Raw genomic sequence first — 14,101 nt, 5'->3', positions numbered from 1 at the left:
CCTTTATTGTTTGTTTAATTTATATATGTATTTTTCACCTTATTATATATGCAGCAGTAGCTGCTCTTATCTATCTATCTATCACTTTCTTACACTTCACCTTCTCTCATTAGAGTGATGCCCTGGGGTGGCTCAGCTGGGCCTGTTTGGGTGTGTCCTGTGCTCTGGAGTTCATCCCCAGTAGGTTAGGGACCTACCCTCAGAGGTTACCTGGGCGTGGTGGGTAGGCCCATAACCATGGCCATGATTATGCTAAAACCTCTATGTATTGCAAAATTCTATTGCATAATGTATTATATATAATTAGTAATGTTGGAGTTGTGCACTTGTACTTTCTTTTTTTGTGTTTGCAACAATAGTCTCCACAGGTAGCACCTCCCATTATATATATATTCAGGGTGTGCAGTCTAGGGCCCCCCTTTCTATATACTGTACATTATCTTTGTAACGTCACATACCAAGTACAACACAGTGTAAATTAACATATCAAGAAACAAAATACAACAATAAAATGAGAGTAGTAAGGATGAGGACACAATGCAATAGTAGGGCAACTCACTATCTAGTAGAGCAAGCAGTGGTAAAGGGAAGGAGAGGCAGATCGTCACCAAATAAGCCTGTACACTAGGTAAGAGTGAGCATACAGTATGATAGCCCCTGAACGGACTTGAAGACAAAACTCAAGAAGTACAGGTGGCATGGATAGAGCCAAGAAAAGAGGAAAGAAGCCCCTTTCAGTGAGAGTTTCCCTATATAGATCAGTTTAATGTATATTTGTACAGTTGAGACGGAACACCTGGAAGATACTATTGACAGTTGTGGTCTATGGACAGTGATCTGGCATTCTACAAACAGTGATAAGCAACAGGTGGCCCTCCAGCTCCAGGCCCCCGATCTGACTTATTCTCTGCTTTATGTCATAAAACTATATTTGATGTGCGCAATAGGTTCCTACAACACGTGACCTCCTCTGCACTGTCCAGGGAGGTCACATATAGCACATGTAATAGGAGGATGCATTCCAGGTGCAAGTGGGGGTATATAAGTTGCATGTAGGGCAGTTTAAGACAAATGGGGGTCTGAGAGTCATATTGGGGCTTTTTGTGGCAAGTGAGGGTCAGAGGAGATCGGGCGGAGGAGGGGAGGCTGGGGTTCTAATGCCTTCTGTGAAATAAGGAAGATTTTATTCCCTTTGTTTTTCTATATTAATATAAAACATATATTTGTTACTTTGATGATGCCCTGCTTTTATGTTGGGTTTTGAATAGCAGAAGCCATTTACCTTTATATTGCAATACCTATATAATGCTGTACTTTTCTTTGGATATAAATATATAAATATAAAGATGAGTCATTTACTTCAAGTAATAAAATGGAGCACAACCGCTGACAGCTGATGCTAATATGACCACTAAAGCTAGCACTGCGTTAGAATGAACACTTATATTAGTCATTGTAGAGATTATAAATAAACTGAGTATGAGAGGTGAAGTTGTGCAATATAAATGCAGAGATAAACAAGGTGTCTGCTATCTGGTGTGTTCTTTATGGTGCCAAGTATCCTGGGTGCCACTGAGATAACAGACATACCTCTAGCTCATTAACTTTATGTCACAATGAGCTTGCTGAATCAGTGCACTGGGCCCGATTCAGACCCACTCACGAGCGCAAGCAGGTAGATGGTGGCCCAGTGCGCATGCGCGCGACAGAGCCGGCTCCGTCGTGCGCATGCGCGAGACCCGGATAGCGACGGGCAAACCGTCGCTCCGTGTATCGTACCAAAGGGGGTGTGCTGTCGATGTTGAGTGACAGCACACCCCCTTTGGTGGGCGTGCCGGGGGCGTGGCTGTCCAGACGGAGGCGTTCCCATGGGAACGCCTACAGTCAGGGGCCGGCCCCACTGACATCACAAGTGATATCAGTGGGAGTGTTTTCGGCTCTGTTTGAGCTGAAAGCACTCCAGGGATTGCGGCAATGAGACCCTACCACAAGGGTCTCGCCGCAAGCCCGATGGTCTTGAACATCGCAACCATCTTCCTGGCCACTCGCTATAGCTGTGGGTGGTCACCCACAGCTATACGAGCGGCCAGGAGGCCGCTCTAAAAGAAGGATGGCCCTGATTCAGAGTGAGCGCTCTGTCAGAGCGTCCGGCTCTGAATCAGGGCCCCTGTCAATAATATGAGAAATTAGTATCTGCTGTTAAACCCTTTCATTGCCGACGTCAAATAGGACTCATTATCCATGTATACCTGTAAACTGCAGACAAATTCTCAGTGTTCGTTGCAAAGGGCTCTTTAAAAGAAACAAAAAAACACACTTACCTGCTCCCCACTGGTAATGATTAGCTGTGGGAATTCGCAGGCATCACTGGAGGTGATCTCCGGCAAGTGACAACGCACAATTGCAGGAGCAGAGCATTTTGTACCTGATGGGAGGGGTCATGTTGGAGGGTACTGTAGGTATATATAGACAATCCAAGGTGTGGCACTCTCCCAAATAAACACACGGACAATCTGTGATGTTTATATCAACATTTCAGTACTATCTTCAATCCAGATAGTACTAAAACGTTGATATAAACGATACAGATTGTCCATGTGTTTATTTGGGAGAGTGCCACACCTTGGATTGTCTATACTTACGTTATGTCAGGTCACCTGAAGATTCTTTGGAGTGCCGGACCGTATGACTGCTATATATAATTATATATATACACATTTTTCACCATTGGGTGGTACAAACACACATATACAAAAGATGTAACTTTGACAAGGAATATGCCTCCCAAGCTCTGGGCCCCATAGCAGCTGCACCCATGGTAGTTACGCAGACCCTCCAACATGACCTGTTCCATTAAGGTGTCCATACATTTACTTATTATTTATTTATTACCAGTTATTTATATAGCGCACACATATTCTGCAGTGCTTTACAGACAATATTTGGCCATTCACATCAGTCCCTGCCCCAGTGGAGCTTACAATCTATATTCCCTATCACATGTGCACACACAACAAGAGATATGGTAAGAACTTACCTTTGTTATCTCTGTTTCTACGAAGTCCATAGGGTCCACAGGGTTGACCTTGGGGTTATAGCTGGAACAGGATCCATGGGCACCACACAGTTAAGCTTTTAGCTCCCAGGATGCACTTGGGTCCTCCTCTATACCCCGCCCCCGAGCCACAGGCACCTCAGTTGGTAAGCAGCCTAGGCCGGAGGAGAATATGGAACAGAGAGAAGGAAGACTGGAACACACAAGAAACCATACTCACAGCAATAGGAGACGGAAAACCGGTGACCAGCCACACAGCCCATTTGAAGCCAGGTGCGTCAGGGCGGGCGCCCTGTGGACCCTATGGACTTCGTAGAAACAGAGATAACAAAGGTAAGTTCTTACCATATCTCTTGTTTTCTACTTCAGGGTCCATAGGGGGTCCACAGGGTTGACCTTGGGGATGTCCCAAAGCAGTTCAACTAAGGGCGGGGACGCTCCTGTGCTGAAAGGAGCACCCGGCGCCCAAAGGAAGCATCCTGAGAGGCGAAGGTGTCAAACGCATAGAACCTCAAAAACGTTTGAATAGAAGACCAAGTGGCCGCCTTACACAGCTGAACAGCAGAAGCACCACGTCTAAGCAGCCCAAGAGGGACCCACAGAACGAGTGGAATGAGCCTTAACAGAGGCTGGCACAGGTAAACCCTCTTGTGCATAAGCCTCACAAATAACGGAACGAAGCCAACGGGCTAATGTTTGTTTGTTGGCAGGCCAACCCCTCTTGTGAAAACCAAAGAGGATAAACAAGGAATCAGACTTCCTAACCGAAGCCGTCCGGTCTACATAAATTCTAAGCGCCCGGACCACATCTAAGGAAGTCTCACCAGCTGAAAGACCAGGGGACTGAAAAGCTGGCACAACAAGTTCCTGATTAATGTGGAACTTCGAGACCACTTTGGGCAAAAACTCAGGACGAGTGCGGAGCACCGCTCTGTCCTGGTGAGAAATCAGGAAAGGAGGGCGACAGAAAAGCGCCCCCAATTCAGACACCCTCCTGGCCGAAGCAATTGCCAGGAGAAAAACCGTCTTAAATGTCAGCCACTTGAGCTCCACCGCCTCAAGAGGCTCAAACGGAGGACCCTGCAGGACCCGTAGCACCACCGCCAAGTCCCAAGGAGCCACAGGAGGCACAAAGGGAGGCTGGATCCTGAGAACACCCTGGAAAAAGGTGTGAACGTCTGGTAGTATTGCAATCCGCCGTTGAAACCACACGGACAAGGCGGACACATGAACCTTCAGAGATGCAAGGCGTAAGCCGAGATCCAATCCTGACTGAAGAAATTCCAAGATCCTAGAAACTCGGAACACCTGAGGATCATAATGTCTGGACTCACACCACTGAAAGTAAGTGTGCCACACTCTGTGATAAATCCGTGCTGAAGCAGGCTTGCGTGCCCGAAGCATGGTACCAATAACCGAACTGGAGAAGCCCCGAGACCTCAAGACGGCTGTCTCAAGAGCCACGCCGTCAAAGACAGCCGACCCAGATCCGGGTAAAGGCAGGGCCCCTGAGACAACAGGTCCCGACGCTGAGGAAGAAGGTACGGAGCGTCGATGGAGAGGCTCCTGAGATCGGAGTACCAAGGACGTCTGGGCCACGCCGGAGCTACCAGCACGAGCATGCCGCCGTCCTGCTTGAATTTCCGCAGAACCCGAGGAAGCAGGGATAGCGGAGGAAACAGATACGCCAGGTGAAACGTCCATTTCACCGACAGCGCGTCCACCAGACTTGCGCCTGCGTCTCTTGTCCTTGACCCGTAAACGGGCAACTTGTGATTGTGACGGGAGGCCATCAAGTCCAGCTCCGGCAGTCCCCACCTGTCCACGAGTAGCTGAAACACCTCTGGGTGAAGCGACCATTCCCCGGGATGCACGTCGTGATGGCTGAGGAAGTCCGCCTCACAATTGAGGACTCCGGGGATGAAGACCGCCGAGATCGCCGGAATGTGACCCTCCGCCCAAGTCAGGATACGAGACACCTCCGACATCGCTGCCTGACTGCGAGTTCCGCCTTGGTGGTTGATATACGCCACCGTGGTGGCGTTGTCGGACTGCACCTGTACCGCCCTTCCGTGAAGAGCGGGGCCGGACGACTGCAGGGCCCTGTATACTGCCCGCAGTTCCAGGATGTTGATGGGGAGAAGTGCTTCTTCCGCTGACCAACGACCCTGAAGCGACAAAGAGCCGGTCACTGCCCCCCAACCCCGGAGACTGGCATCCGTCGTGAGCAGGACCCAGTCCGGGATCCAAAATGGGCGCCCCTCGACCAGATGAGCTGTCTGAAGCCACCAAGCCAAAGATTGCCGAACGTCCGGAGACAACACCAGCACCTGAGAGCAGATCCGGTGAGGTAACCCGTTCCATTCTGATAGAATCAGCCCCTGCAGGGGCCGGGAATGAAACTGGGCAAATTCCACCATGTCGAATGTCGACACCATGGACCCCAGAACTCTCATAGCCGAATGGACCGACAGGCGGCAACGGCTCAGGCAACTGTGTATCCGCAGCTGTAGGGAGGCGACCTTCTCTGGAGTCAGGAAGATCCTTTGCTGACGCGAATCCAGCAGGGCTCCCAAATGAACCATCCGCTGAGAGGGAATCAGGGAGGACTTTTTCCAATTTATCAACCACCCGTGTGCTTGCAGGCAAGCGATCGTCAGGTGGAGATGTTGAAGCAGTACCTCCGGGGAGCTCGCCAGCAACAGGAGGTCGTCCAGATACGGCAGCAGCCGTACATTCTGGTTCCGAAGATGTGCGGCCATGACCGCCATAATCTTCGTGAACACCCTCGGTGCCGTGGAGAGACCAAAGGGTAGCGCCCGGAACTGATAGTGGTGTTGAAGGATAGCGAACCTCAGATACCGCTGGTGTGAAGATGCTATCGGAACATGGAGGTAGGCGTCCTGGATGTCCAGGGACACCATGTAATCCCCCGGTTCCATCGCCAGAATGATGGAACGTAACGTTTCCATCCTGAACTTGGGAACTCTGAGGAATCTGTTCAGAGACTTCAAGTTGATAGGGCGATGAGAACCATTGGGTTTCTGCACCAGAAACAGAGACGAATAATACCCCATCCCTCGTTGTGATAGAGGAACGGGAACAATGACCCCTGCTTTCAGCAAGGACTCTATAGCCTCCTGAACCTGTAACGCCTTGGTCCTGTCCTGAGAAGGACTTGTGCAGAAAAACTGGTGGGGTGGTCTGTGCCGAAAAGACAGGGCGTACCCCTGGGAGACCACTTCTCGAACCCAGGCATCCGTGGTGGTATTGTGCCAGCACTGGGCAAATAGAAGAAGTCGGCCTCCCACTCTGAGGTCCCCCAGAGGGAGGCCCGTCCCATCAGGCCGCAGGTTTATCTTCCTGCTTGGAAGAAGGGCGCCGAGCACTCCAGACTTGCTTCTTGGGTTTAGAGGCAGTCTTACTCGCAGACTGTCTCGGGAAGGACTGACCTTTCGCCTTACCCTGAACCCGAAAGGAACGAAAAGCCGAACTCCGAACCTTAGCAGGCAGTGCCGCCGAAGGGAGGAAGGCCGACTTGGATTTAGCCAGGGTGTCCACTATTTTGTCCAAGTCCGGACCAAATAGTAATTCACCATTGAAAGGTAAGGCCTCCAGACCCTTCTTTGAATCAGAGTCCGCTCTCCAGGACCGCAACCAAAAGGATCGGCGGCCAGACACCGCTGCAGCCGATACCCGCGAGGTCAGCAGACTAGCATCTAAAGAAGCTTCATCAATGTAAGAAGCAGCGTCCCTCATTTGTCCCAACAACGCCCGCTGGACATCCGGAGCGTCGTCTGGGAAGGTATCTTCCAATGCATTGGCCCACCCCTCAATGGCCTTGGCCACCCAGGAGATGGCCATAGACGGTCGGGCCACCGCCCCGGAGAGGGAGTAAATAGACTTCAAGCAAGTCTCAACTTTCCTGTCCGTGGGATCCTTCAGCGAGGATATCGACGGTAATGGTAAGGTGGCGCCCCGAGTTAAACGGGTGACATGGGAATCCACCGCCGGTGGAGTTTCCCATTTTTTACAATGTGCCTCAGGGAAGGGGTAATTAGAAGCCAACCGCTTCTGAGGAAGGAATCTCTTACTGGGCGCCTGCCAAGCTACCGCCATATGATCCGTCAACTGATCCGACAGGGGAAACACCGCAGAAGCCACCTTAGTCTTTTTGAAACTAGGAAACTTCGACTTAGGAACCGGTGCCTCATCCTCTATAAGAAGAATAGCTCGCACCGCCCTAACTAGTGCTCGCACATTAATGGACGACTTGGTATCCATTTCCTGGACCGAGGCGTCCGAGTCAGTGTCATCAGGGACCTCCCCATCATCTGAGGAACCCTCTGAGTCCGATACCTGATCAGCCCGTGTCATGAGTGGGTGTTTAGAAATCCTAGAAGGCATGTCAGTCTGCAACATTGACTGAAAAGCCGAGGAAGCGGCCGCCAAATTTTGCACGGAGTTGGAGAGCACATCCACCCATGGTGGAGGCGTCGCCATAGGGGCCTGAAAAGGTACCACAGGCTGCTGCGGCACAGGGGAAGCCTGTATATACATAGGCAACCCCGCATAGGGACCAACTGATTGAGACCCAGGAGGACTCCGCAATAACTGCGGGACACTCGGGGAATGGGGGATGGTCGGCTGGGGCACCGCCCTAGTAGGGAGAGCAGTCGGGACCGACAGACGGTCCGCAATAGACACCAGCACTTGAGAAAACATCGCCCACGGTGGTTCCTGCGCCAGAGAAGGTCTGGATGGGCCAGGAGCCACCTGGCATCGACTACACAGGCCATCCTGTGACAAATCCTCCCTATCTACTCCTGCAGAACAGCGTCCGCAGGAGGCCAACACCGGAGCCACTGAGCGCTCAACCTCCTCGTCTGACATGACAGAATATATTATATATCTGGCACCAGGGTAGAAGTAAAACGCACTCACCGGTGTGCTGAACAACAGCCCACAATATGGCACTGAGTAGCACACAACTGTATGTGACGGACCTCACAAATACGTGATCTATATAAGTGAGGTCAGTAGAAACGCCCCTCCCCCATACACCTGTAGGGCTTGTAGGAGAAGTAAAGGGATAGGTATAAGCTGACAGTAAGCGGAAAATAAGCACAGACAGGCAGCACTAGCAAGTCACATACCATGCAGGAAGATATACTCACTGCACCTTTACACTACAATCAACCTGCCCAGATTCAGTGTCTGGGAGGGCTATAGTGCTGTGTACGCTGTCCTTAATCAGGGGAGAGGTACACAGGGGGACCGGTCCGCGTGCTCCCTGAGATCTGCGCTGCCACTGTGAAAATGGCCGCTGGAGACCTCAGAGGAGGAGTGGCCGAGTGAACTGCAGCTCAGGGACGCTAGACATGCAGGCTGAAAAGCGCGCTGAGCTGAGGGGAGGAGCCGCTGAACAGGGAAGGCTTCCTCCCCTGGCTGGCCATTAACCCCAGGGATGCTGGCTTCCCGCTTGCCGGTTATCCCTGGTGGTCTAGTGGTCCCACGGGTTATGGGGGGGCCCGCCGCCACTGCCAGCAGCCTCCGGTCTGTCCCCAGGACCGGAGGCTAAAGGACTGCATTTAAGGTATTCCGCGCGCCGCTGCTAGCCAGCGACGCGCGGCTTACTTGAATCCCCGGCAACTCCGGCAGCAGTCCTGGGAGGTAGACAGAGTCCGGCTAGTACGGACTCTGTCCTCCCGCCGCGATCCCCAGATCAGTACTGGCGTCGCGGCGCCAGTCGGGGATCAGAGCGGCAGCGTGGGCGTCTGTACAGACAGCCCTTCGCTGCAGTCTGTAGTAAAAAGAGAAACTAAAATAAATAAAATCTATTAGAAAATAAAAAGCTTCTGGGGGCTGCTCCTGCAGCCCCCCTGCGCGGTGACCGAGTCCGGCCGGGCACCAGCTTACACTGAGGTGCCTGTGGCTCGGAGGCGGGGTATAGAGGAGGACCCAAGTGCATCCTGGGAGCTAAAAGCTTAACTGTGTGGTGCCCATGGATCCTGTTCCAGCTATAACCCCAAGGTCAACCCTGTGGACCCCCTATGGACCCTGAAGTAGAAAAGGGTTAATTTGTGTTGGGAGCCAATTAACCTATCGGAGCACCCGGAGGAAACCCACGCAAGCACAGGGAGAATATACAAACTTCGCACAAGTAGGGCCTTGGTGGGAATCGAACCCATGACCTCAGTGCTGTGAGGCAGCAATGCTAACCATTACACCATCTGTGCTGCCCAACACATACATACATGCTGGCCATACATCAGCGACTGATTGAAATTTCCGATCGCCCACCATCAATGGTCAGCGATTCGTCGTCGGATCACTGACATTTGACATTGTAAATGTCAAAGATTTGACGATCGCGATCATATTTTGAGTGCGATTGGCAAATCGGCAAGATCCAACAGGTTGGTTTTCGTAACCGGGCATCGTGGGATCGCGGAAATCCGTCTCTGATGTATGGGGCCCATAGGGTACAAAATGCTCTACTCTTGGTCTTCCTTCTTAATTGATAATTGCAGTCACCTGTGTTGATACACCCTTCTCATCAATTAACTAGCTCAACACCGGTGACTGCACTCATAAATTAAATTGATGTCCAGGGTAGATAGATTACAGTAGCTCATACATGCACTACTATATTGTATATAAACAGATATAATTATATTATATCATTATATTGTATATAAACAGAGCTTTACAGAGGCGAAGCAATAAGCACTACCGATCAGATGTATGAACATCTCATCGGCCAGAGAGAGGGAGCATTAACTCCCCCCTCCAGCACTACCTGCTAGAGACCGCAGCGCATCAGCCTAGTACTGATGCACTGTGTCTCAGTCCTGGCCGGCTCCACTGAGCATGTGCGGGATCTCGCAAGTATCGTGAGATCCCCGCGCTCAGCCTGGAGCCGGCGGCCACCGCAGTATGTACAGCGCTGTCCCTGCTGTTGGGATAGGGCAGCGCCAGGCTGTAGTTGTCGATAGCGACAGCTACAGTGGGCCAAACGGTCAGGTGATCTGACCGTTCATACATGGCCCAGGCTATCGGCACTGCTATCTTGCAGATAGCAGCGCCGATAATGACAGGGGCACATAGCGCCCGTCATTTACTGCTCAACCCCCGATCATACATCGGGAAGAAGCAGAATCAGCGCACATAACGTGCGCTGATACCGCTTCTGAGCTTCTTACATCTACCCCAATGTCAGATGCAAGCCTAACACTAAAGCCGGCCATACACGGTGCGATTTGCACCTTGTGACGCAACGGGGGATCCGACGGTCAACTTATCGGGCGGTCCCCAAACACAGTGCGTTCGGGTGGCCGATCGCCCGTTATGCCAGCAACCCCCCCCCCACCCTCATAGCACTGCATGGGATCGCACATCGCAACCGCAGATCAACTGAACACGCAGTAAAGGCTCCCATTCACGGGGAGATTTTACACACGATATGCACAATTTCGATCGGTCGTACATCAGCATCGTAGATCTTATGGAAAAATCATAAGATCTGCGATCCGTCATGCTCTTAAGTAGGTCAACGAAGCATCTGTAAGATGCATCGTTTACCATTCACAGCAGCATGCGATGCATCCGGCTGAATTTGAAAATGTACTGAGGTGTCGTACGTTTTCAAATCGCCCCGTGTATGGCCAGCTTAAGATCTGGAGGTGCAATGTACGACCCCATGTGTGCACGCACAATCCGATGTCATGCCCATACACGGTACAATATAGCAGCGATATCGTACCAATCCGTCGGACCGGCTGCTTTATCGCATCGTATATGGGCACCTTTAGGGGCAGATGTATGAAGCTCTGGAAAGTGATAAAGTGCAGAATGATAAACAACCAACCACTTAGCTCCCAACTGTCATTTTTCAAACACAGGGCATTATTCAATTAGTTTTGCACCCGCAATACTTTTTCGCCTGCCGGACTTTTTGCTTACATCGCGTATTTTAGCAACGGAAACTTATCGCGTGCATCCCTACAATTCGCCCTATTCAATTCCAAAACACGCGAAAACGCAACCCGGCGCATGCAAACCATTCGAAAAGTGCTGTCGGAAATGGGGAAATCAGCCTGACACCCCCTAAAATATGCACTAACATCGGGGATCAATGTACATGCCCCCGAAAAGCCCTAATAAAGTTATTTGGGGTACTTAAGGGGTGTAAATTTATTCTAATTAGTGCATTTGCACAAGTGGTGAAGAATAACATAAAGCAGTTTTTTTGCTGAATATAAGTAGTCCTGTCAAATTTGGGGTACTTGAAAATGGGTGCAAGCATGATTTAAAGTTGCAAAACTAAAGTTTTAATAACGTACAGAACGCACAATCAGCAAGCACCTGCAATCAAAACAACACCTTACCCATACTTGCAGACCCCCCAAAAGTCTATTTCGCTAGTTTTTAAGTTTGTACCCCCACTTTGCACTTTTTCAACCCATTTTTCTAAGACATGTTTTTGGAGTGTTCCTCTATTTTTTTTAAGGTGTTTTTTTACCGCAGTTATCCTGTAGGGGGCTGTCCCAAGAGTGCAGAGTGGTTTCCCCACCTTTGCACCCCAAAATAGCGATTTTGCACTTTTTTTCTCCACCTATTCATAGGCAAATCTTTTTCACCTATTACGTTGCATTGCCTCTTCGCGTACGCGAAAAGTGAATGCAATTGAACAGAGATGATTCCGCCTGGCGAAAAGTCGCAATCGGCGATACTTTTTCACGGATTGCCACTTTTCGTGGCTACTTGAGTATGGCCTCAGCCTGTAATATGACAGTTGGGAGCTGAGTGGCTGGTCCTTTATCACTCTCCAGTTTATCACTTTCCAGAGCTTCACACATCTGCCCCTTAATTTGATAGTTAAATAAAAAAAATGGTAGATAACCCAATGAATGTTTTAAATGTACTTACACAAGTACCGAAAGTTGTCCCCACCTAAAGAAGAAAGTTGTCCGCTCACCACGCTTCGGGCTCGGTGGCTCGCTACAAGGTTATATTCCCGCTCTATGCCCACTTGGATGGTAGGGAATGACCCTGAACACTGGCTGATGATGTCAGGGTCCTCTCCGTGAAGGGGATTTAGACATTACCATGATTGATAATAATAATAATGAGTGTAGAACACTTGGGCCCGTATTCGAGGCAAAAAGTCCGGATCCGCGATACTTTTTCGCCGATGACATCATTTTCGCCTGTTTTGCTTTTACTCCGTATTCAATTTGAAAGACTTTCCGCCTAGTTAAAAAACACTTAAGAACACCCCAAAAAATTACTTTGAATTTGGCGAATTAAAAAAAAAATGTTGGGGGACAAAGTTAAAAACTAGCGAACTTAACTCTGGAGGAGGGTCCCCAAGTATTGTTTTGATTGCAGGTGCTTGTGGCAGGTGTTTTTTTTCACAATTTTTTCAACTTCACTTTAGCAACTTTTAAATATTCTGACCCCCATTTTCAAGTACCCCAAATTTGCTGGGATAAGTTATTTTCTGGAAAAAATACTCCTGAATAGTATTCTGCATCACGTATAGAAAAACGCTATTTAGCAGCTATTGAGCCCGTTTAAAAACACCAAATACCTTCAGCAAGCCAAATCGGGGGGTACCATAGGGAACCCCCATGTCACAGCATCTTTTGGGGGGTGTCAGGCTGATTTCCCCAAATCTGACAGCACATTCCACCTGTTCAAGTTTCGCTGGGTCCCGTTTTCGCGTACTTTCAAACTGAATACGGGGTAATGCGGGCACGAGCGCGATACTTTTCCGCCTACAAAACAGGCAAAGTATGCGGAAAGTCCGGGGAGGCAAAAAAGTATCGCAGCTCGGCTCAAATTGAATACGGCTCTTGGGTTCTCTTTACAATGAGTCCTCTCTGCAATGAGTCCGTAAAGTACACAAGTACAAAAATAATTAAAAAACTTATGAGATTGCCGCTGTAACTGTGGAAAAGTTTTAAGCTTCATTCAAAATACACATAACAGGCTGCTTCCAGAATTCCCGCAAATCTCAACTTGTGCCCTACCTACACCCTGCACAGTATACAGTAATTAGGCCTGAGGAACACATTGCTCTCCTCCAGCCACTGTAATGCAGTTCCATGCATTCTGTTGTAGGTGCGTTATCTGTAACTGCCTGGGGATACAATGAGACACTGAGGTGACCAGGGATACTTATTACTGTCCTATACCTATACCCAGCGTGTTATGAAAGTGACCTAGTTAAGCGATGCTGCTGCATTACCTGCGCCCCTGGCTTTGTCCCACACCACAAGCTGCAGTTTGCTGCTGGCCGCCAGCTCCTGCCTCAGGAGGTGAGCACACAGGCTTCCTGTCAGGCCAGCGCCAACGATCAGTACCCGAGACATGACTCTAGTGCTGCTGCTGTCAGTGGATGGGAAGCTCAGGGATCAGTCAGTCTCCTCCGCTAATAACACAGTAACAGCTGTTGGACAAACATCGCTTTTCCCGGGTTGCTGCGTGCAGGAGAGCCAGGCAGGCAGCTTGTCACTCTGATCCATGGCACAGAGTACAGCACTGGTAACTGACTAGCTGCTCATAACAAAGAGGGTTTATTTTTGGGATACAAAGATTACATTTTGAGTTGTACAAACGATAACAAAACGCTCTGTATAGGTAGGTGAGTGGTGGTAGTTTTTTATTAAATAGCAACGAGTGTGTTATGAAATTTCAGTTTAGGTCAGTTAAGCGGCCCATACACGGGGCAATTTTATACACGATATGCACAATTTCGATCGATTGCAACGATCAGTCGTGCATATCGTGTGTGTTTTGGCATGCTGTACGACGGCGATGCGCGTCCCCGCCGTCGTACATCGGCATCGTAGATCTTATGGTGTCGAACGTTTTCAAATCGCACCGTGTATGGGCCACTTTACAGCAAATTACCAGCACAGCTGGTATCACTAACTTCCAATGACATAACCAGGTTTAAATGATTGCTGAGTGCTAATTAAATAAAAAATCACTAAACGAACATTGATTTCCCAAAATGATTAATTTTAATTTGTTCCC

General features: G+C 49.7%; 1 protein-coding gene across 3 annotated transcripts in view; it reads right to left on the bottom strand.

Moving 5' to 3' along the window:
• RNLS (renalase, FAD dependent amine oxidase) overlaps positions 1 to 13,537 on the bottom strand; it is a 269,902-nt gene extending 256,365 nt beyond the window's left edge. For all 3 annotated transcript variants that reach the window (XM_088444321.1, XM_088444323.1, XM_088444322.1), the window contains exon 1: positions 13,311 to 13,537. In XM_088444321.1, coding sequence (XP_088300447.1) covers positions 13,311 to 13,434 — 124 coding nt within the window. In that variant the 5' untranslated portion in view covers positions 13,435 to 13,537. The remainder of the gene's footprint in view (positions 1 to 13,310) is intronic.
• Positions 13,538 to 14,101: the final 564 nt, after the last annotated feature.

Source organism: Taudactylus pleione, unplaced genomic scaffold, assembly GCF_031769625.1.
Source record: "Taudactylus pleione unplaced genomic scaffold, aTauple2 ptg000354l, whole genome shotgun sequence".
Lineage (NCBI taxonomy): Eukaryota > Metazoa > Chordata > Amphibia > Anura > Myobatrachidae > Taudactylus > Taudactylus pleione.
The sequence above is the reverse complement of the archived record's forward strand: the minus strand, read 5'-3'. Positions and strand labels throughout refer to the sequence as shown.